The following is a 21,325-nucleotide window of genomic DNA, read 5'->3' as shown; positions in this document are numbered from 1 at the left end:
TTAAAAAAAAAAAAACGTCTAACTGTAGGTAAGGAAAAGTAGCTTTAACAAGTTCCAGACACTATACTAGTTTGGTGACTTGGCATACATTACTCTCTTAGACTCTGAGGTCCATACTGATTTCACTAGTCATCATACTGCTTCATGTAAAAATAAATCCCAAGATGTCACCCAAATTCTGAGGAAAAGGATCCAACTAAACATAAGCAAGTAATAAGGAAAATGCCTAAGAAAGAGATTTCCCAGTTTTCCTTTGTCCACTTCAGACAAAGCTAGTGAAGGATTTTGAGGAAAAAAATCAGTAAATGAAACAAAACAGATAGGACTCAAAACCATTTGGTAACTCAGAAAGGGGGAATAAACTCAAGGGGAAAGGGAGATTTTTCTCTAAAATGATCAGTTTAGACTTGACAGGTATTTACTCAGAAGGGAGCTAGGCTTAGAGTCCATGATAGTCAGAATAAGACAAAAGGAAGACTTACTGCTTTGGTAAAAGGTGTGTATCTAGTAACAGGGCAAGGCTTGGCCCTTTTCTTTGTAGGAGGCCTTTGGAATTATCTAAATCTTGTTCTCATCATATGAACAAACACTAGAATAATAGGACTTAGATCCTTTTATCAACTAAGTGCCCTGGAGGTCTGAATGATTGAATCTCAGCTATCTCTTGATAGGCTACAGCCAGGAAAATGAATCGGGTACCTATACATTTTTCTTTTCCCTACTCCCCTTTCCAAGTCTGGGACTCTGGGTTTTCTTCTTCCCCTTGAGTTATACAACCCTCCAAGCTTCTGTTTTACTAATGATGAAAAAAAAACAAGTGCAATGCATCATGCACATTCAGTTACCTGGGTTTCTCACTAAAGATTATTTTTGCTAAGAAATTTCAGTTATTGCAAATTATGAAGTGAATATTGTTATTGAAAATGTGATTGGATGAGGCCCTGATACCTCTGAATTTTTCCCATTAAGTAACTAGAAAACCTTAAAGGATGACCTTTCCCTTACAGGAAGGAAATTAACATTTCTTCAGCTCCTACTATACATGCTAGAAAATTCTATATATTTTTCAAAGAACATAGAGCAAGATAGGCAGGACTCCCATTTCCTTAGAACATGTAATCAGAATGATGAGATGATTTGCCAAAGGCTAAAGAGTTAACAGGAGATTCCTGACTTCACACTGAGAGACTTTGAAGTCCAAAGTCTTTCCACCACATCTTAGCTTTTTTGGACTTTTGTTTCTTAATCAATGTAATTCAAAGACTGTATTAAAGTCATGTTCTAAGATTATAAAAAATTCTGCTTACCTAGATCATCTGTTGCAAAAGGCTCAAAATTTGAAGATACAGACATGACGCTAGCATTATCAGCATCATTTTGCTCACTTATTTTATGTGTTTCTCTCTCAAAGTTCTTCTCAAAAGTTTCCTAAGTTATAGTTTAAAAAAACAAATAAAAATCACTAATATTTCTTTTAAAAATTTTACGATGAATATTAAAAATTTAACATAGAAACTAAGTATTTGCATAAAACTACATACTTAAAATTGGGATATAACCGAAGTTATTAAAGGTTGAACAGTCACAGAGAACATTAAAATATTAAATAATCTTGCAGAACACACATCATTAAGTAGATGAAAATACACAGAGCCAGCTACTAATTAAATTCTAACTTGGCAAACTAAACATTTTAAATTATTTCTACACCCTCAGGGAAATTTTCCCATCTCCAAAGCCTAACAATTACTAGGACCTTACTATATCTGGTTTTATCAGAAGAAAAACATGACAGCATCATTCGTATTTTTTTAAATGAACTTTATTGAAATATAATTTACATACAACAGTGCACCCATTAAGTGTACAGTTTGATGTTCTAAAAAAATATATATATACACCCATGTAACCACTTTCCCTAAAGATAAAGACCATTTCCATCAGCCCAGAAAGTTCCTTTGTATCCCTCTGTAGTCAGTCTCCACTACACCCCGCTTGTAAGATTTCTATCACCACAAATCAGCTTTCCTGGCTCTAGAACTTGATATATAAATGGAACCATTCAGAATATACTCTTCGGTGTCTGGCTTCTTTTCTTTTGCTCAATAGGCTTCTGACATTAATCCATGTTGTCATGTGTTTCAGAAGTTCATTATTTCTGAATGGCTGAATAGTATTCCATTGTAAGGATATACCATATTTTGTTTATCCATTTATCTGCTGATGTTCCGGTTTGAGGCTATCGTGACTAAAGGTGCTATGAACATTAGAATACAAATGTTTTTGTGGACATATCTTTTCATTTCTCTTGGATGAATACCTAGAAGAAAAATCCCTTGGTCACATGCCAAGTTTAGGTTTAACTTCTTTTAAGAAACGGCCAAACTGCTTTCCAAAGTGGTTGTACAATTTTATAATCCCATAAGCAGTGTGAAAGTTCTAATCGCTCTACATTCACACCAACATTTCTTACTGTCAATCTTTTTAATTTCAGCCTTTCTAGTGCATGTGAGGAAATTTCTCATGTGGTTTTAATTTGCACATTGGCCACCATTTATAGATCTTTCTTTTATGTAGTGCCTGTTCAATCTCTTGCCCCTATCCTACCGAGTTGTTGGTCTTATAATCAAATTGTCAAAGTTCTTTATGTAGTCTGGATTTGTCATTTATATAGTCATTATCAGATATGTGTACTAAGATTATGTTCTCATAATGGTGTCTTTTGAAAAGCAGAGGGATTTTATTTTTAATCAAGTCTAATTTATCATTTTTTTCTTTTATAGTTAAAGCTTTGTGTACCCTAAGAAACTTTTGCTTATGTTAAATCAAGAAGATTTTCTTTTAGAAGTTTTCTAAGTTTTAGCCTTTTCAGGACTTTAATTTCAAAATAATTTCTGTGTATAGTGTGATTAAGGGGAATCTCACATTCTAAAACTCATTTCACAATTGTGTTCTTTCTCCTAGCTATTAATCTTTTAAATTTTCCTCTTCAATTATGAAATGAAAGCTCTGTCTCTGACTAAAGGAAATTCAGGCATTACAGAACACATTTCAGGAAATGGAACCATTTTGTTGCTCCTTCAATTAAAACTGGAAGGTAGATGTGCCTTTGCCATTTTATGGCACATGGAATAGAAGATACAAAGTGTTTCTTCTTCTTAAATTTCAATTCTTCATCCCCCCTTTGATTTATAATTCCTGGATGCCTACTTTTACTTCTCTCTTTCCTGGCCATGAAAGCTCTTACACTCTGAAATGTGCCTATGCAAGCTCCATAAATGGAGCTCAAATGACCTTGGCCTGGGGCACCTGGGTGGCTCAGGCGGTTAAGTGCCTGCCTTCAACTCAGGTCATGATCCCAGGGCCCTGGGATCGAGCTCTGCATCAGGCTCCCTGCTCAGTAGGGAGTCTGCTTCTCCCCCTCCCTCTCCCTCTGTGATCTCTCTTGCTCTCTCTCTCAAATAAATAAATAAAATCTTAAAAAAAAAAAAAAAAAAAAAGACCTTGGCCTAGGAACACAAAGAATGAGAGTCTGTATCTGTCCAATATGGAAACCACTAGCCTGTGGTTATTTATATTAAAACTTAAAATTTAGTTCCTCGGTCCCATTAGCCACATTACAAGTGCTTGATAGCCCCATGTGGCTAATGGCTACCATTATTAGACAATGCACATATAAAACATTTCCATCACTGTAGCAGGTTCTACTGGACAGCACTGCTCTAGATGTGTGGGTAGGAACACTGGATGTTGTGCTGCTGATAATTAAATAGCATTAATAAAGGGAGGATGTTAACATTAATGACGAATTTAAGTTTTGGATGAAAAACTAAAGAACTGATTTAGTTATTTAAAAATAATACTAAGTAGAGTTATTTGTGCCAAGTCTATATGGTTACAGATTGAGTCTCTGTGTACCCCCCACCACCACCACCAAATTCATGTTCGAAGCCTTAACTCCCAGTGTATTAGGAGGTGGGGCCTCTGGGAGGTAATCAAGGTTTTAGATGAGGTAATGAGGGTGGAGACCCCTTGGTGGCATTAGTGCCCTTTTAAAAAAAGAGACACCAGAGCCATGTAAGGACAGAGAGAGAAGGTGGCCATCCGCAAGCCAGGAAGAGGGCCTTAACCGAGTACCAAATCTGCTGGAACCATGATCTTGGACTTCCCCGCCTCCAGAACTGTGAGAAATAAATGGCTGTTGTTTAAGCCATCCAGTCTACAGTATTTTGTTGCACCAACCCCAAATAAGACACTTCCTTATTAAGCAGGTCAGTATCTTTAAATTTTATTTAAGTCTGCAGCAGTTATAAGGAAAAACCTTTAAAATCCTGTCAGGTTAACTTTATCATATATTGTAGCTCAATTTCCAATTTGCTATTGATGGTAAAGGCCAATGTGCTCAAATATTTTAAATTAACGAAGTAATACCATCTACATGAAATCTGGATAAACAGGGAGGCAATGGAGTTACGGGAGGCAGAGAAACCATTCATGCTCTCAGCAAGTTATTTCAGGGCCTAATAAACTTTAATGTAACCGCATATCACCTACTCATCTATACAGCCGGACCACTCTCTTCATCTTCCACAAAAATTGTATGCAATTTTCAATTAATTATAGAAACAATTACTTAATTTACATTTGACATTGTAAAGTGAATTAAAACCATATCGTTTTTAGTTTGTGTTCAGAGTGATAGAGGAGTTGGAGCCTAAGGTTTTAAGCAGAAAAGATCACTTGGGGAAGTACTATTTTAAACATGAGCATAAGTTAAAGAGCAAGAATTCAGGAAAAGTCCTCAACAGTTATAAGGAAATTACCATACGTGAAAAAAAAAAAAAAAAACAAGACATCTTTGGGGGAAAAACTATCTTTTCAAAAAAACTTATAATGCTAGTATATCAGCAATGGGCAGAAACACAGTAATACTGCTTCCAACTCTCTACACAGAGCAGATATTTGCTTATCAGTTCTAGCACTCTTATCCCTGAAAATCCACATACTAGAGTTGGCATAGAAATGTATTTGCTATCCAAGAACCCCATAATATCTTTTATAATAGAATCAGGGTCCAAACCTTTAAGTAGTGAATTCCAAATACCTAGGCACATTACCTCCTCACTATCCTAGCAGTCTGCCATCCAATCATTCACTGCCTTATGTGCTACATGGGGGCTATCTGGAGAACACAGATTACTGAGAATGCACCATTTTCCTCACCACTCTTTTCCATTCCCCAAGTTCCTTTACTTTATTCAAAATTTTCTTCATAAACTTGAATACATTAAAAATTACAATTTTTTTCCTGGATGACTTTCTTTTTGTCCAGGCTTCTCTTCTAACCCAAAGACCTGATTTATCTTGTATTTATTTATTTTAGGGCTCTGTGATCTGACTGCAGTCTGATTTACTGAATGTCTTGAACAAACACAACAAATTTTACTAAATGTCTGTTGTGAGTCAATTCCTATGATGGGCACCAGAAATATAAATACAACTATTTTACACCTTATAATCTATCATTTATACATAATTTCTGGTATTTGCTGACATATTTTAATTGAGTTTTCTACCTCACCTCAAAATAACGTGTTACACTTTTTAAGAAAGCTAAAAACCAAGTATCAGGTATATTCACAATGTATAACTACTTATTTAATTTCTGTTTACTGCATAGTGAAATTCTATCTACGTTCATCAATCATGATCAGCTTACATCATCAGTGGTAGCAAGGCTTTCACTGGGGGTAAGTTCTGAGTTTGATGCTATCCAAGTACCAGAATTTACTGACTTTACATTTTCTCCTTCTTTTTCATGGTTCTCAGAAATATGTCTGGATACTATGTCCTAAATAAGGAAATAAGATAGTTAGTTATGTAAAACATTTATTTTTTATCACCAATTTAAACACACAAGCAGACAGAAGAGCAAATGAATGTACCTCACCTCATGGGTTAATTATGAGGAAGAAATAACATTAAAGATAAAACACTAAAAAATTGCTCAGAGAAAGACTTTATCTAAAGGTTACTGAAGCTATACAAGAAGTTTTAAATAAAATGGCAAGAAAGCACATGAAAAACAGATCATAATACATATGGAACAGGATGTACTTCAGTCTAAGAAAGCAACCAGATACCATCATGAAGAAAACTGGTACCAGACAGAGTAGGAAAAAGAATGTTAGGTACCAGATACCTGTAATGCATATAAAGCCCTTTGTCTCAAGTAGTCTGTGTTAAGGAGCTGAAGTTCATGGAAGAGTTCAATAAGAAAATGTGGACGAGATTCATTTTGAGAAATTAATGTAGCTACTTCAGAATATATAGTATCTCGCAAAGCTTCGAACATGGAAAAATCACTCCCGGTTTCTGGAAGATATAAAAGATCAGGAAGTTAACAGTGATAAAATACATTCCTGACAATTGCTATCACCTTGAATCATTATTCAGGTTTAAATAACTTAAATATCAGAACAGACTTAATTCTATTTTAGGACTTTTAAAGTAGAAAAAGAATCTTAAAAATTACCAAGATAAAAATAATCTCAAAAATATCAAAATATATACCATATATTAGAAATACTTAAATGTATGGATAATATTACCTAGCGTTACTCAGACCATACTTATTTCTCAAAAAAATTATCTGGAAAATTTTACACTGAATCATAGGAATAATCAGTAGAAATCTTTCAGCACTTGAATGAAATAAACTAACTGCAAACAATTTTTTTTTTTTTTTTTGCTAATATGAACTTTGTTACAGAAAAGGAAATTCATTTAATGTTTAGAATAAACTGAATGCTGGCAATAAAAGCTACTATTTTAAGGTCTATCTAGTCAGGTCTACTAATTCTCAAATCTCAGCTATCATGCTGCATTGATGGAAAATTGAACTTTTGAATATAACACAATATAGGTCAATTTTGCTACTGTCTTACTGCCACACTCAGTATAAGTTGGACCAGGCATGACCTGATGCACGTTTTCAGTTTCATAGGATCTAGACATCACTCAACAATTCTGCTATATATAATTGTTGATAACACAGAATTATCACTCTTTTTTTTTTTTTTTTTTTTTTTTTAAAAGATTTTATTTATTTATTTGACAGAGAGAGACACAGTGAGAGAAGGAACACAAGCAGGGGGAGTGGGAGAGGGAGAAGCAGGCTTCCCGCTGAGCAGGGAGCCCGATGTGGGACTCGATCCCAGGACCCTGGGACCATGACCTGAGCTGAAGGCAGACGCTTAACGACTGAGCCACCCAGGCGCCCCAGAATTATCACTCTTAAAGGTATACAGTCATACGTTTATTTTTAAGAGTGCGAATTAGAAACTGTTCCCATTTTGAGTGCTCTATTTAAAAAAATCTCTGGGGCACCTGGGTGGTTCAGTCAGTTAAGCACCCGACTCCTGATTTAGGCTCAGGTCATGATCTCAGGATCATGAGATTGAGCCCCACATAAGGCTCCACACTCAGTGTGGAGTCTGTTTGAGTTTCTCTCCCTCAGTCCCTACCCCCCACTCCCACCCCTGCTCTTGCACGTGTGTGCACACTCTCACTCCCTAAAATAAATAAAATCTTAAAAAAAAAATCTCTAAGTAGTTCTTCTGGCTATCAAACTCTGTACCCTTTCTAGAGCAATAGTAGAACCATGGGTAAATACTCAGGTTCCACAAATATCTGTGACAAGTTTCTAAAAAAGAGAAATTAAAATGTTGAAGGTTTTAATATACTGTGATTTTAAATAAATATACAAAGATCATAAAGATTTAATTCACCTTTTGTAAGAGAGGGTAAGAATATGCAAAGGAAATGAGGCCTAATGAAAAAACTTCCTACTAACTCACATCTTGTATCTTAACATCTTCAGACCGTAATTTCTACAAGTGTAATAATAAATATGCAATTTCCCTATCTTGCCTCATTTATGACTATAAAATAAAATAAAATACTAAATTTCTCTTACTAGTTTAAAAATGTTCAAATGTGATATTATAAGCAGGAACCAAAACTATCTCTAGGAAATCTCTACTTAAAGGAAAAACCCAGATAAGAAGATATGATTTAATATGCAAACTTCCAATTTATACTATACTTTGACCAGCTAAATTAGAAAATGTTTATTATTTCAAAGAACAAAGCATATTTAATGACACCTGTCATACCTCTATATGATAAAATTATCATTCTAAATTATGTATAATTCATTAAAGATGAAATTATTCCCAAATAATGAATGATGCTGAATACATGCTTTACTGCCCACCTCCCCAGCCCTGCAATAGACAGGTGGAAAGTTTTTGCCAGTTTCTCCTCCTACTAAAATGCATTAGTGTAGGCTACAAAAATCCTTGATCTCAGTCAGGTTTCTCTGAATCCATCTTATTTTTATCCTATTTTTCAGAGTTCTTTTCTTTAGGACGTGTCACAGATATAATTCAAGTTTTGTCTGTGCTAGATCCTTGTTTTTTTCTTTAGATTCTCCTAAAGATTCATAACAAGCTTTTATTTTTCACTTATGTATAGTGCAGGAGGCATTCAAGAATATTTATAACTCTAAATCACATAGAACCATGTTTAAAGAAAATACATAGTGTAAAGCCAAAAACAGTATTTTGGAATCTTTGTAATTTTCCATGCATTTTTATTTATCATGGTCTTTGCATGTCACTGATTTTATTCAATGGTTTATTGGCTTATTTTTTTTTTGTAGATGTTGACTAGTAATGAAAAATAAGTACAACAGAAGTTACACACAATACTTAACACTGTAAATCAAAGCTAGGAAAAAATAACTATTTTTGTTTCAAAAAATATTAATGCTTTTATGCATTTAAGAATTACAAAATAACTTCAAATAAACCAATCAATTATAAAAAGATTTTCTATTATCCTTATGAATGTGTTGGTTATGTTACATACAGTAACTGAAAATGAAAACAAGAAAAGCAGCTAATTTTACCACCCAAGTAAAAACTACAAATGAAAGCCTTCAGAATTTTATATGAATTCTCTTTCACTTTTACAAACCAAATGACATATAAACACTAAGCTATATCTAAAAAAATAAAATAAAATAATCAGAGCAATAAAACTAAGGATATTTAAGACTAATGGAAAAAAATTAACAAAAAGTGGACACCAAAACTAAGCAGATTGTTACCTGGCGCTTCATTGCATGCATTTCTGTTAGACTGCTGGAGTATTCTCCTAGCATGTGCTGTAGGAAAGGGCAGACATAAGGATGAACAAAAAACGTGTATGAATAGTAAAGACAGGGTCCATAATATGAGTAAGTGAATTTAAAAAAAAAAAAAGCAAATTTCTTTAAAACTGTTTGCCTGAACTGAAATGTTATCACAGGTATGGTTTATAATTTGTTTAAAAAATAATCTTATTAGGGAAAATATCAAAAGATTTGCTATAAACTTATATATAAACTTAATGTGACTGATGATGACTATCATAATAAACTTCTGCCATTCACTCGTAGAAGCGTACACATCAAGGTGAACCTCCCACAACTCCTAAGGGAGGAGAGGACTGTAAAATTCAATACTAGCAGTCATATATGCTACTCTCTAGTAATCACGTAACAAAAACTACTAGTCCATGCTATAGAGAATTTTAGAGTAATGATTAAAACTAAAAATAAGTCTTTTTAGAAAATGAATCTGTAAATACCCATAGGGTATATTTACACAAGGCAAGCATTTTTTAGTGCACCAAAATTCAATCATTGTATTTTTCTAAGTAACAGTAGTAAGGTCTGAAGTCCTATGACCAACTATCCATTATTTAGGTAACTTGATAATCCAATTAATTAATAAGCCTTTCAATTTAGTGCCCTTCCCCAACCTCCACCAACTGTTTACTCCTTGAAGATCTCACTATTTGATAAAGACAGTGAAAGGAGATAAAAATTGTAAAATTTTGGTAAAATACTGGGGTTATATCAGGAAAACTGATAGTTTTGCCAAAAGGATCCTAGACTTAAGAGAAGACCAGGATTAAAACTTCCACTCTGCCATTTCTTAGCAATATGACCTTGAGGAAGTCAGTTCAAAACACAAACAAATGTGATGTTTCTTTTCTGATTACAAAAGCAATAAATACTTGTTATGAAAGGTTTAGAAAATATAGGAGTTTAAAGATGATAAAATCACTATTAGCATTTTGATGCATTTTCTTCTAGTCTTTATTCATTCTGATTTTTTGTTTAAACATAGTTGGAATCACAGTTCAGACAACACTAAATCCCAGTATTTTTTTCATTTTGTTTCCTTAGCATAGATAAGTACAATTACTGAGATAAAGCCATGACTTTTGAAGCCTTCCAGAAAAACTGTACCAATTTATGTTACTAGCTCTTTATGATGCTGGGGAAAAAAAACAGGGATACTCTCTGACCACATTTCCTCATCTGCAGAATGGAAATAAAACCAATTCACAGCATTATGAGGCTCAAATGAGATGAGTAATTTGTTTAATTTGTAAATAGTAAAGCATAATACAAATGGTAGCTGCTACTCTCACTTTTCACCAAGGATTTTATTGACACCTGAGAATTGAGGGTCTCTATTTACTGCCTCCCTCCCCATGTTTCTTTGAGATGTACTTGCTCTTTATAAATTAGGAAAGTACCAGTAGTTAAAACAGTGGAAAACACAAACAACTCCATTCATTCATTCATTCATTCATTCAATTAACACTTAGTAAGTGCCTACCACGTGCCCAGTACCATGGGAACATTTAAGGCACAAACATGAGAAGGTATTTTCTGCTGCCAAGGGACTCAAAAAAGGTGACAAAGACACTTAAACAAGTAAATACTATATAATGTGATACGGGCAACAGAAGAGATTTACACAGGCTACAACAGAAACGAAAAAGGAGAAAGGGGAAATTATCTGAGCTTCGATTTGATGCAATTTCAGAGTTGCAGAATTAACATTTTGTTGAAGACTCCAGTAGAGAAAAAGGCTTACAAAGAGCAAAAAGGCCTCCTGCTGAGGTGAGAAACAGCAAGATAGCTATGCGAAAACTTCAGTTCAGTGCCATGGAAAGAGGCAACTTCAAGGCAGAGAGGGTAGGGAGAAAGAGTCTAGAGATGCAAGAAAGAGCCAAATCTCTGCTGGCCAGATGTTACATTAAGGCACTTGGACTCTCCCCTGTAAGCATGGTAAAGCCAAAGATTTTAAGCAGGGAATGATAGGATTTTACATCGAATTCTTATTCAGAGAAGATTTTCAGAATTTCAAATCAGCTCCAAATTAATTTCGACTATGATTTTTTGTTTGAAATTTCATCATAAAGTGTCAAAAGCTACTATCACAATATTAAAAAATATTTCCAGTTCACATTTCTTGGTATCAAGGAATGTATACTGTAATCTCTACTTATATAAAACCTTGCACATGACAGAAAAGTATGACAGACCAATGGCTTTTGAAATCTAAGATGAAGAAGTCCTTAGATTAAAGCAAACCAAAAAAGAACATACCTGAAGATATTTCTGTAGACCTACTATATTTTATTATTTTTTCCAGCTGCTCATGATTCTTTCTGCTGAATACTTTTGCTTGAACAGGCTCTTCAGTCTGGGCTGAATGTCTGTTCCTACTTTTGCAAGGTTCACATGTGCTAGACATACTGGCACTTTCATACCCTTAAGTAAAAAAAGTGACAACTGTTATCAGTTGCAACTAACTCAAACTGAAAGGGAAATTGATTTCCATAGTGCAATAGTACAGGTAACTCAATTTAGAATGCTGTATAAATAGAAAACAGTAAATACAATGTCTTGCAATAACCTTTGGCAGCATGGGGTAACAGTAATATATTCTAACACTTCATCGTCCTTTAGACACCACCTTCATGGGTACATCCCAACTCAAACTATACTGTAAGCCTTATATGACCCAAATCCTCTACTGGTCAGTCTCCAAGTTAACCATTTTTCAATATTAGGAAATACAAAAAAGAATCACATCCAATCTACATAAAATGTCCATAAAAGAGAGAATAATGGGCATTAGTCAGATATGTCTGCCTTCTTATAACTTGTGTGTAATAAGGACTCGATTTAAAAGGTCTTACCCACTCATAGGTTATCCACATATTCTACTAAATTTTCCTTGCTATATGGCACAAGTTTGGAGTTCAACTTTATTTTGTTTCACATGGATACTTGGTTATACCTACCCTATTCCCAATGAAACAAAATGCAACCTTGGTCAATATATTAAGTCTCCATATTTACTGAGGTTTATTTCTGGGCATTCTATCTGTTTAATTTATCTATTCCAATGCCATCTTCATTCTTTTAGCCATAGAAGTTTTACAGAATGCTTAAACATCTGGTAAGGCAAGTCCTATGTAGGCAGCTTCTTGGCTATTCTTAGATATTTGTCCTTCCATATAAGCTTTTTTTTTTTCAAATTTTAAAAACAGTCCACATGGATTCAAAATGGAATCACATTAAAAGCAGTTATTAATTCAAGAACTGGTATTTAATAATTTTACACAATTTTTAAAAACATCGTTATGTTTTTTACATTTGTTCAATCTTGCTTTGTGTTCTTCAAAAATATTTACAATTTTTTATAGATCTAGTACTTTCCTTGTTAAATTTATTCCTAAGGATTTCCCCCCCAATAGCTTTGGATACTACTATGGGAAGACTATTTCCCCCCGCTTCCATTCTACTGAGTGTTACTATGATAGAGAAAAATATTTGCATACTTATTTCATAACCAGCTGCTTTACTAACTTACTTTAGTAGCTATTTTCCAGTGTTTCCTGGGCTCTCTCAGAAAAAATTAAAATATCTCCCTCCTTTTTCAATATTTATGCCAATTATTTAATTTCTTGTCATAGTATTTTCCAAACAACGCTAGATAATGATGCTGGTAGAGAGGGAACCCCTGTTTAATTTCTAATTTTGATACAGATTATATTTGGAGTATTTTCATTTACAGTGTTGTTTGTGACTGGCATTAGCTAACTACTTTCATTATATTAAATACTAAATAATTGCCTTCTTTGGTGCATTTTACTTATAATTTTTATTAGGAATGACTTCAAATTTTATCTCATCTACCACTAAGGTTATATGACTTCTGTCCTTCAATTTACTGACATGAAAATTATGTTGACAGACTTCCTGATAACGAACCATGGTTACATTTCTGTAATAAACCCTATTGACAACAGTCTGATATTCTTTTTGATATACTGGCAGATTAAATTGGCTAATATCTTACTTTTGAATTTATGTTAGTAACTGAGATTTATCTATTGTTTTCTTTAACTGTTATCTCTCCCTTTCACCTTTCCCTATAAAGGTGTCTCATCTGTTTCATATGTTGTTTCTGTTGTTTTCCCCAGATAAGATGCTTGACAAGTGAAGGCTCTAGTTTGAATACAGGATTCTTGAGCTGCAGTACTATTTTTTGTCTGTGTATGGACATTATTTCACTTTCTTCTACTTCTTGTGTTGTCTGATGTCAGTTTGGTTCTTTCTCATTGTATGTAACTTGTTCTTGCACTCTGGAAGCTTATTAGATTTTTACTTTTTCCTTGGAATTAAGGAATTTTATTAGAATATACATAGGGGTATGTGTATACTTTTCTCCCTTGCCTCCTGGCTGGACAACAGTTAGCTGTTTTGATCTGCAGTCTCCAGTCTTTCTTCATTAAAGATTCCCCTTTATTATTACTTATTTAATTAGTGCCTTTCTACCTGTTTCTTCTTCCTTTAGTATTCCCTATATATCATATCTCCAAGATTTGTCATTAAGCCTCTAATCGTTTTCTTCTTGATTTTATCTTAGTACTTTCTGTTCTGTACGATGGCGTAATTCTTCCCCTCAATTTTCTAGGTCAGTAGTCTGGGACTTACTACCAGTCATCCTCTTTTCTGAACAGTCTAAACATTAAATGTGAAAATCATTTTTTCTAGTTCTACAACTCAATCTGCCTAAGTGTTATGATTTTGTTCAAGCGTGTATTTCCTTCAATAATAGCTTTTACTCGATTTTACCGTTCTAGTGTTCTGCTTCTTGTCTCCTCTCCGACTGCTGGTCCCTTTTACATGCATTTTTACATTCACTGGGCTAGTCAGGACTCATATCTACCCTTAAGGCTGGACCCAATTGCTGGGTAACTTCACTGCATGTTGACAGTACTCGGAAGTCTCATCCTATGGTGAAGCAATGTTTTCGCTAGCAAGTTGTCAGTCTCCCATCGAAGAGTAAGAAGCTGCTTCTCTTTTCAGTTCCCTCAGCTGCAAAGGCCAAATGCTCTCCCAGATGCAAGGTAGGGAGGATGCCACCCACTTGTTCAGTGACACCCTTTTCCATTAGTACCTTGAAGTGACAAAAGACTGCTATTCTTGGAAGGAAGGGAGGTGTCAAGAGGTGCATGGATGTTGGTCCTCCAACCAAGTTTTCTCCAAGAACTGTAGAACTCTGATCTTTGCTCCTGACATTCACTTAATGAGCCAACAGAACCTAAAGCCTTCCTACTTACATTCTCCAGACCACAACAGCTGCTCTGCTAATAACAAGTAGGTTCCCAATACACTGTCAATTCATTCTCTGTAATATCCAATCTGGAGTTAACCTTCCCTTTTTAAGGCCATCAATCAAGTTGGGACTTCATCATCTCTACTTGGCTTCCTGATTTCTTTATTGGTCTCTCAGACTAAAGTCTAGCCACTCTGATCCACTCTGCATGAAACTTACTGGAAAAAGAGCCCTCTTGGGTTATTTTTGACTTTCACATAAACAGGCCCAGCAATAAGGGTATACAACTGCCAAAAGTAATAGATAAAACAATTAATGAAGGGTAACGATACCTCTGAGTTACACTGGCTAGGCCAGCTAGTATAACACCACCACCACCACATGATGGTCATTAGCGTAAGGGCATGACCTCCTATCCCACTCATCACTCTTTGCCTGGCGCACAATCTGTTTTTCTCAGTACGAGTGGCAGGATATTTAGAAAAAATAGTACTTCTAGTTGTGTCTCCACTTTTGGGACACGGCTCAGCTGTGACCTCTGGTGGCACCCTGGAGACCTTGCATACATCCACACAGGCCACAAAGGTAAGGACTGAACTGCAGCTGAGTCTAAGTCTTGACAGAAGGCCTGATGATCCTCCTCCTGGAGCACAGAACACAAGAACATGGGAGGTCTGTGAGGAACTGCTACGTGGCCATTGTTCACCCGCCTCCCCCTCCTCCTGCAAAGCTGTCCTGAAGAGGTTCTTATCTCCTCCTGGGTTCTGATGAAATAGGAGACCTCGGAGACCTCTCCTTCTCACACTCTGAGGGGACACCTCCAGACTATGAAGTGGTCTGTAGCGGCAGCATAGCACCGGCTCCTCAACAACAGGGGTCCCAACACTCATGCTATAATTTCTAATTGTCACCTGGCCTCTTTTGTTTCAGTGTTCCCCTGGTGGCCTGTGGAACAAAGAACACAGGGAGTTGGGACTTCCAGCTACTCTTACTTTCTCCGCCTATGTAAATAATCATCTCTCTGAATCTAAAAAGGATTGTTTCTTTCCTGGCCACATCTGTCAGGCCTTGCCCTTCCTAACGCTTGACATCCATTTCATCTCAATCTTCATTCGTAAACAAGAGGAAAGGGAAGAGAAAAGAAATGAAAAGACTCAGGGATGGTTACAGTACATTAACAGTTCTATCCAATTTTCTAAGAAAAGAATGAGGAAGATCTAGATTATATGATCCCACTGCTCTCTGATAATAACAAAAAAAGAAATGGACCTGGTAGAGTGTAGCCAAATTAGAGGTCTGATACCTGAAGCACACAGAAAGGCAAGGAAACATGCTCAACTCAGAAAGTCTGAATTGGAATGAAAGTTTAAAAGATGATTATCACTATCACATAATTTGTAAAACCTTACTTCACATGCAGTGATAATTTACCTTTAATGTATATGTACATATAAAGACCTTCTAAAGATTAAAATACAATCTAAAGATTAAAATTACCATCACTAGAAACAAAGTTAAATGAAGATTTAGCATGCCACCTCTGAAAACTGTCCCCAAGTGCAAAAACATATACGAACAGTTCAGTCTAGTAAATCTGGGACAGCACAACTGGCTGTGCTGTGTCTCTTAAGACAGAAACTGAAGTCCCACCATGCTGGTCTATGTATCATATCTTACTGCCTTCCCCAGCTGTTCTCATCTTCTTTTCCTGCCTCTAAACTTCTTTTCATTGTTACTAAAGTTTGGAATGCCTTCCAATATTCTCTCCATCCACCTACATTTAAGAAAAGTAAATATTCTATTTTCTAAGAATTCATGGCTATTCCTACCCCATAAAATAGCACTGGACTAGCTCAGTACCTCTCAGACTTTAATGGGCATATTTTCATATTAAAACATCTGGAATCTTGCTAAAATACACACTGAAAAACAATGTGTATTCACTCAGTTGGTGGAAGGTGGGACCCAAGAGTGCATTTTTAATAAGCTCCCAGAGGATGCTAATGCTGTTTGTCCATGGTTCACACTTTGGATAGCAAGGGTTTAGCTGACTAATTTGATTTTGCTACATATTAGTTTGACTCTGCATCTATTAGATTCTGCTACCAAGTCTTTGATTTTTGTGTGTGTATTAAAGTAGGGCTCTCACTGACAGATGGTCTTGAATGCCTGTCGAACAAATAAATGTGTATTATGTTTCTGGTAGGTATTTTTTTTTTTTTTTTTTTTTAAAGATTTTATTTATTTATTTGAGACAGAGAGAATGAGAGAGAGAGAGAGAGCACATGAGAGGGGTGAGGGTCATAGGGAGAAGCAGGCTCCCTGCCGAGCAGGGAACCCGATGCGGGACTCGATCCAGGGACTCCAGGATCATGACCTGAGCCGAAGGCAGTCGCTTAACCAACTGAGCCACCCAGGCGCCCTCTGGTAGGTATTTTTATACTTAGAAGAGAGCACATAGATCAGAATGTCAATCTTTGCCCTGAATCAAAAAAGCTGAATTGTATATACAGAATCATAATTCCTCAGAATAAAGGGGTTTCAAAATTAAATATACCAATTTTTTCTAGGTTTAGGTAGTTATGGCCATTAGTTGGCTTAAGAGTTCCCTAAGACCCTGCTACTTAAAGTGAAATCCACAAACCAAGCTCAACGAGACATGGAAACCTGTTAGAAATACAGACCTTTGGGTCCCTACCCAGACAGAATCAATCTGCCTTTAAACAAGATTCCCAAGGAGAAACATTAAAGTTTAAGAAGCACCACCCTAGCACACTCAACTGGCTGAATGAGAAAATGACAGATAATAAGTATTAGTGTTTCTTCATTTATTCATATGACAAAAAGCATTTCTGTGGGGACAAGGTAATAGAGAAGAAGTTTGATGAGTTACCCAAGGGGCCACTCTCTAAACATGGCCATGGTTCATTATGTACTTAAATGTTCTCTGGTGGCACCGGGAGGAATCTTGGAGAAAGCAGAGTAGTTGGATTTTCAGTCATCTGAATCACTAATTTGCTAGATAATATCAGCTCCTCCCAAACCTATATAAATGATCGAATATTTTCAAAGATGATAACATGTGTGCTGAGAAAACTATCATCCCTGTTCAAATTTGCTTGTTTCACCATCAAATCAGATTCTTCAGATGAGAGTAGCAGTAGCCAAAGACATGAAGGATATATGAAGAACTGAAATGAAATGAAGGAGCAGGTATTCTTTCTTACATCCACAGTTTTCATCAGATTTTTCAAGTGTTTCATTAACCAAAAATGGCTAAGATGAATGCTGCAAATGTTTACAAGTCGATTTTTTACCATAGGGTTTCCTAGGACCTTCATATCCTTGTATATATTGGGAGCTTCCAAGAGAGAGTTAGCTGGTGTGTGGTGATTTTTCAAACTTTCCTGATTATAAATCTTAAATACTTTGTCCTTAAGCACCAAGTACAATCTCCTTGAACCCAGAACAACCTCTCAAAGCCATAGCCGAAAAGCATCCCTTGCAAACTTGAAGGAGCATCCTTTAATTCTAATATTCCAGATTCTAGTTAATAAAACTATTTTTACCTAGCATTAGACTTGAGTAAATTCTTCAAAATTCAAAGAACATCTTTTTTTTTTAAATGGCATGCAGTTAACACTATAAAAAGAACTTCGATAGGATATCCAATGACAAGATTCAATAAAAAATTCAATGGGTTAATGTTTCACCTTATTAACCAAAGTTAATTTCCTTAAGGACTAAGAGCAAACTTGTTTTAAAAGTGATTTCATCTATGATATTCAAAGACTGCACTGTAGTTACAGACCCAAATTTCTTTGAATGAATCAACCAAGGATGTACCAGAAGTCATAACAGAAGTGTTGGATGTAAGATTAGATGTAATACTAAGAAAGAATAACAGTAAAAATTGGACACTGGCAATTTTTAGTAACCTACAAGATTTGGAAAACATCTTCTAAGCTCATAGTAACCACACACATAGGAAATATAAGAAGTTTTAAGACCCACAAAAAGAATAAATGTCTTAAAATATCTACAACACTAAACCCTATTTGATAAATTTTGTATTAAAAAAAACTATAAAGGTGACTAAAAATAAAAATAACTTTATTCAACTAGGTCTAGAACAGTGCTTATCCATTTAGCCACAAAGAAATGAAGTATGTCAACATGCCAGAATAAAGTTACCAACATTTACACTGATCAATATTCAACAAAGTTTAACACTTACCAATATTTTTAACTCTGCTTTTCAGCTGAGTAGAATGCCTTTTCTTACTCTTTGATTTAGGAGTTTTATCTTTAGATGCCAGGCTGGCCTGTGCAGATGCTTTCCTTGTCTTGAATGTTTTGGTTACTGTTGTTGGATCCATTGGATCAGGCATACTACTAAAGCTTTCTAATGACTCTTCATCAAACTGGTGTCTTCTCCGGCTAGTATCTAATTGATTTTTGCGATTACTATTTGCAATTTTCTCTACAGACACTGGAAATCCAGTCTTGGTAAATGGTTTTTCTACGTCACCTTCTTGGTCATATAACCACGGTGTCCTACTGTTTTCCACCTCCTCTTCAGGCTGTTTTTGATTCCTTACCAATGAAAATAAATTTTTATAGATATGACGATAGAGTTCTAGGCTTACTGGAAAACTGCAGATATAGTTAACAGATTTAGGCAAATAAAAACATCAACAGGCTATAAAAACACTTCCACAGAAATATACATCAAATATGTTAATATTATATAGCCTAATGTACTTAATTACTTTAAACTTTTTTGAGAGAGAGAGAGGGAGAGAGAGAACTTTTTTTTTTTTTTTAAGATTTTATTTATTTGAGAGAGAGAGAGAGTACAAATGAGGGAAGAGACAGAGTAGACAAGCAGGCTCCCTGCTGAGCGTGGAGCCAGACACAGGACTAAATCTCAGGACCCTGAGGTCATGACCTGAACTGAAGTCTGACACTTAACTGACTGAGCCACCCAGACACCCCAGAGAGAGAATCTTAAGCAGGTTCCACACCCAGCATGGAGCCTGAAATGGGGCTCGATCTCACAACCCTGAGATCATGACCTGAGCCAAAATCAAGAGTCGGATGCTTAACCAACTGAGCCACCCAGGGGTGCCTTTAAACTTTAATCAGACCCTTCTCACTAAACCATTTTCACTGGCAAAAGTTGCAAACAAAAGATCTAGCACTCATGATGACAAAGAGTGGGAAAGAAAAATTCAAAAAAAGGATGGGACATACAAGGAAGAAACAAAACACTTGGAGGAATAGCTGAGAAAGAGTTGTATGTCGTAGATGGTTTGGGAATATACACAAATCTATGTCACTTAAAGCAGTTCAAATAGAACTGGAATTTGGTGAAAACAATCGTCCATGCAACTCGTAATTTATTCCTCCACACATTAAGTAGAGTTTAGTTGTGGTGGTCTGGTGTCATTTTCCAAATTTTATCTGCTGAACACTGACATCCTTTAATATGTTAATAGGTATTTACTGATCATCTAAGTTTGGGAAACAATAAAGTTAAACATGTCTGCAAGATTTCTCAAAACTTTAAACATGCTAATGTACTATACAAATGTCTTAGAAGGGAACATAGTGAGCAAGATGTCCAAAATTTTTATCACAGAACCTGACATGAACAATAGTGTTCTGAAGAACATGATTTAGTAGACCGTGACCTACAGGGTTCAAATTAAGACAAGATTAGCAAACCTATAGTCTACAGGCCAAATTCAGCCTGCTATCTATTTCTGTACAGCCTGAGAGCTAAAATGATTCTTTTTTTGGGGGGGGGAAAAGATTTATTTATATATTTTAGAGAAGGGGGGAGGGGCAGAGGGAGAGGGAGAGAGAGAATCTCAAGCAGAGTCAGCACAGAGCCCAACTTGAGGCTTGCTTGATCTCACCACCATGAGATCATGACCCAAGCCGAAATCAAGAGTTAGACACTCAACTGAATGAGCCATCCAGGTGCCCCTAAAATGATTCTTACAAAATAAATAAATAAATAAGATAAAATAAAATAAAGTAAAATAAAAGTCTGGGAGGTCAACCATAGGATTCCTGGAGTCAAATACAAAATTGAATTCTTAGGTTTTGTTTAATCAAGTAAAAAAAAAAAAAAAATCCATGATTTAATAATTAAATAGTGCCAAAATGATTATTTAAGTGCTCCAAGACATGCCCAATCACACAACTGAAGAGAAAAGTAATGTGAATCTTATATTTGTAAAGGGCTTACAAAAGACAAAATCAAAGAGATACTTCTTACAGAAGAAGTACTAGGCTGAACTGACCTCTAATTTTTCATCCTTCTAAAAATTTTTTTTCTGAAGTAAATAACAGTAACAATAAAAAGACTATAGTTTTACCAGCTAGCTATCAAAATCATTTTCTGGATTAACACAATCATTGAGAATATTATTTATTTAGCTATAAAAACAGAGAATGATTGACCTGACTCAATCCAAATAGTCTTTTACACTATTTGAGTCAAAAATTTCATTTGGGAAGACTATCATATTAAAAAATAATAACACTGAGGAAAAAAACACGTTAACACTAAGAAACAAAGAAAGAAATCCTGACTATGACCGATAGCATCTATCAATAATCTGATAGTGCTCAACATTACATTTAAATAGGCCTAAAGAACTTATTCTAATCAGGAGCTATGAATCAAGGAGCCATTACTTTACAACTATCATCTAGTAGTTAATATTAGTTTCTCGCCCTAAAGTGAACTTAAGGACAGATATCAAATCAAG

At 35.3% G+C, this 21,325-nt stretch overlaps 1 protein-coding gene across 31 annotated transcripts in view; it reads right to left on the bottom strand.

Annotated features, from left to right (window-relative positions):
* The window catches only part of PCM1 (pericentriolar material 1), an 80,476-nt gene that overhangs the window by 17,010 nt on the left and 42,141 nt on the right, over positions 1-21,325 (bottom strand). For 18 of the 31 annotated variants that reach the window (XM_032413558.1, XM_032413544.1, XM_032413559.1 and 15 more), the window contains 6 exons: positions 18,778-19,136; positions 11,516-11,680; positions 9,176-9,232; positions 6,203-6,375; positions 5,720-5,851; positions 1,308-1,428 (listed from right to left, as the gene is read on the bottom strand). In XM_032413558.1, the coding sequence (XP_032269449.1) occupies positions 1,308-1,428; positions 5,720-5,851; positions 6,203-6,375; positions 9,176-9,232; positions 11,516-11,680; positions 18,778-19,136 (1,007 nt within the window). The remainder of the gene's footprint in view (positions 1-1,307; positions 1,429-5,719; positions 5,852-6,202; positions 6,376-9,175; positions 9,233-11,515; positions 11,681-18,777; positions 19,137-21,325) is intronic. The other 13 variants (XM_032413553.1, XM_032413554.1, XM_032413568.1 and 10 more) reach the window with 2 other exon arrangements.

Source organism: Phoca vitulina, unplaced genomic scaffold (genome assembly GCF_004348235.1).
Source record: "Phoca vitulina isolate PV1807 unplaced genomic scaffold, GSC_HSeal_1.0 scaffold15, whole genome shotgun sequence".
Classification (NCBI taxonomy): Eukaryota; Metazoa; Chordata; class Mammalia; order Carnivora; family Phocidae; genus Phoca; species Phoca vitulina.
Note: the sequence above shows the minus strand (reverse complement) of the source record. Positions and strands in the feature narration are given on the sequence as shown.